The sequence below is a fragment of the Tripterygium wilfordii genome, chromosome 19 (genome assembly GCF_013401445.1).
Source record: "Tripterygium wilfordii isolate XIE 37 chromosome 19, ASM1340144v1, whole genome shotgun sequence".
NCBI classification, from domain to species: domain Eukaryota; kingdom Viridiplantae; phylum Streptophyta; class Magnoliopsida; order Celastrales; family Celastraceae; genus Tripterygium; species Tripterygium wilfordii.
In genome coordinates, this window is record NC_052250.1 from 10,517,092 (window position 1) to 10,519,991 (window position 2,900).

A 2,900-nucleotide genomic window follows, 5' to 3' on the forward strand; every position below is an offset into this window, starting at 1 on the left:
TAGATTCTTGAACTATTGACTTAAATAAAAGCTCTCCTTCACAAGTAACTAAAAAAAACGTGGCTCTCAATTGTTTAAAAATACATGCAAATACAGAAAATAAAATATGGAGTGTGGGATGGAAGCCTCCTTATTCCTCCTTATATAAATTTTAGATTCTTGAACTATTGACTTAAATAAAAGCTCTCCTTCACAAGTAACTAAAAAAAACGTGGCTCTCAATTGTTTAAAAATACATGCAAATACAGAAAATAAAATATGGAGTGTGGGATGGAAGCCTCCTTATTCTGACGAGGAGTCTCATTGAACAGAACTCCTCTTATCGAAAGAAAAATCCCAAGAAAAAACCAAGAAAAAACATGAACAACATCAAAAGTCAAAACGAAAAAACAAATTCTCAGCAAGAATTTTGTGATCTTCATGGTAGAGAAACTTTATTTCACCTTAATAATGAATCAGAGCCTTGAAGTGCTGGTTGTGCTGCTATCTTCAAATATGTTGTGACCTAAAGTAGCAAATGCTAGCAGTGCTTGGTTACGTTCAAAAACCCCCATCTCTTCTTCAGTCAAGTACATTATGGCTTCAATTCCATTTCCCTCTCTCGTATCGTTTAAGATTACGAGATTAGACATTAGCAAATTGAAAACATTAATCCATATTGGCTTTCCCCATCTGAAATCAGCCTCATAGATCGGCATTCCACAGGACGTAGTCACACAAAAATAGTGTGCGCTCTCCTTGCTTACCAGTTCCATCATCTCCGTATTCGTTTCTCCGAAAATATTTTGGCCTTGCTCGAACGAAAATTCTTGCAACCTCTTCCTTAGAAGGAAAACTATTGAGTGCAATTCCAAATCATTTTTGTCCTCAACTTTCATGAGCAACACCAATGACGCTAAAAGATTGTCAACTGTGTGTTCTGGCAATGGGGGAGAAAATCTACGTCGCAAGTTTACAGCACGAGTACACAAATATTGACTCGAATCCCCGCCGAGTGATCTTGATGTTGTTATTAGGCATTTCCAAAGCAGTGCCACCACCACTTCTGTTCTGGTCGGGCGTTGCACGCTTGTAGTGGCGCATTTCGCCTTGAGTGCAGCGATACTTGAAGGATTGAAAACAAACCTTCTTGCCACGCACTTTTCTCGAGGAAATTCGAAAGTAGGCAAAACACAATCTCGCGGAGGAAAAAGAGATGACGCGATGGTTAAGTCTGGAAGCACATGGTTGTCTGAGTCTCGAGCTATGGCGGCCCATTTCTTGACGAATGTAAAATAAGATCCTGCGTCCACAATCTTGTGGGTAAGGCATATCGCAATAGCCATTCCGCCACATTCAAATACATTGGCTTGAACAGCCAACAAAAAATCCTCGGTAGTCAGCAAGGCTTTAGGATCCCCCGGGAATAGTATCTCGAGTTGCGAAATGTCTAGTTGTCCAAGAACGGCGGATAAAGAACAGTTGACTCGAGCCTCCACAAACTCGGCTCCTTGATCATTGCATTCAATGGAGGTCTGGTCTATAAATCTCCCTGCAAAGTGGTAGTATTGAGTGAGAGCTTCCGATAAGGATATCTTCAAACGTTGAATACGTTGTAGTAACATGTTTTCCAACACATGAACATTGTTTGCGGGGTAGAATAAAACCACCGGAGCATAGTTTGTCACTTGGACTTGATCAAGAAGAGAGAGTTTGAAAATTTTAAGGTTAACAGGAGTAGGAGAGGATGGTTTGATGGTGTCTCTTCGAGTAATGGAGACCTTCATCATTTTAGAAGCCATGAATGTGGATTTGATTTGAGTGAATTAGCTAGGACACGCTCTTGCTTTTATAGGCGAGTAGTATGTGGTAAAAAAAACAAGGTGGCCCGCCTCGTGCACCAAAAAATGCAAAAACAAATGTGGGTCGGTGAATGGGGGCCTCCTAGTTTTGACCAGGAGTCTCATTGAAAGACAGTAGTTGATAAAATAATATATTAATGCAATAAAAGTAACGAAAGAATTAAGAACATGGAAAGCAGAATCTGTTGGGATTGTAGTATGGAGTCTATTTTGTAGTTGAGGTGACCCGACCAAAGAAGATTGTTGCGGATCCTGAGAGTAGATTTTTGGGAGGCTTACATTGTGGAATAGAGGTGAGGGCCGATAGGCCCGAACCGAAGCACTCACAAATAAGCCTCTTTCTTTTAGGGGTTTGGGAGTTTATTTGTGACTGTAACCCTACAGCCGCGATCTTGTATTATTTCTTTGAAATAGTGAAAACTCTCTGTAACTCCAAGGATGTAGACACAATTGGCCAAACCTTGTAAATCTTGGTGTCTTGTTCTTTCGATTGATTTATTTTCGCTTATTCTCTATTGTTGATACTGTTCCCAACAGAATCTTGAAAAGTAGACAAACTTCTACATTTTTTAATTGTAGTTCGCTAGTTGTTCTTCAAACAATGACAACTCCGGTGGTAAATCCCATTTCTTAATTGTAGTTCGCAAGCTGTTCTTCGAAAGGCCTTTTGTAAATGCCCAGTTTTATAAACATTGACAACTCAACTGACGTACTTCCTCTGTCACCAGCCTCTACCAAATCTCTTTGAAAACATACGTGTACTTACACAATTAATCAACAGCTTAAGAAAATTCTTAGCAAGTAGAGAAACTTTTTTTCACCTTAATGAATCAGAGCCTTGAAGTGCTGGTTCGTTCTGCTGCTATCTTCAAATATGTTGTGACCTCAAGTAGCAAATGCTAGCAGTTCTTGCTATCTTCAAATATGGTGTGCTTCCGCCTTGCTTACCAATTCCATCATCTCTGTATTCGTTTCGCTTCGTGCATCTTTTTCCTTAGAAGGAAAAAGACTGATTGCAATTCCAAAACGTTTTTGTCCTCAACTTTCATGAGCATCACC

At 39.8% G+C, this 2,900-nt stretch overlaps 1 protein-coding gene across 1 annotated transcript; it reads right to left on the reverse strand.

Annotated features, from left to right (window-relative positions):
* Positions 1-455: 455 nt before the first annotated feature.
* Positions 456-1,781, reverse strand: LOC119985552 (stemmadenine O-acetyltransferase-like). Its single transcript, XM_038829843.1, has one exon. The coding sequence runs from the start codon at positions 1,779-1,781 to the stop codon at positions 456-458; it is 1,326 nt and encodes a 441-aa protein (XP_038685771.1).
* Positions 1,782-2,900: the final 1,119 nt, after the last annotated feature.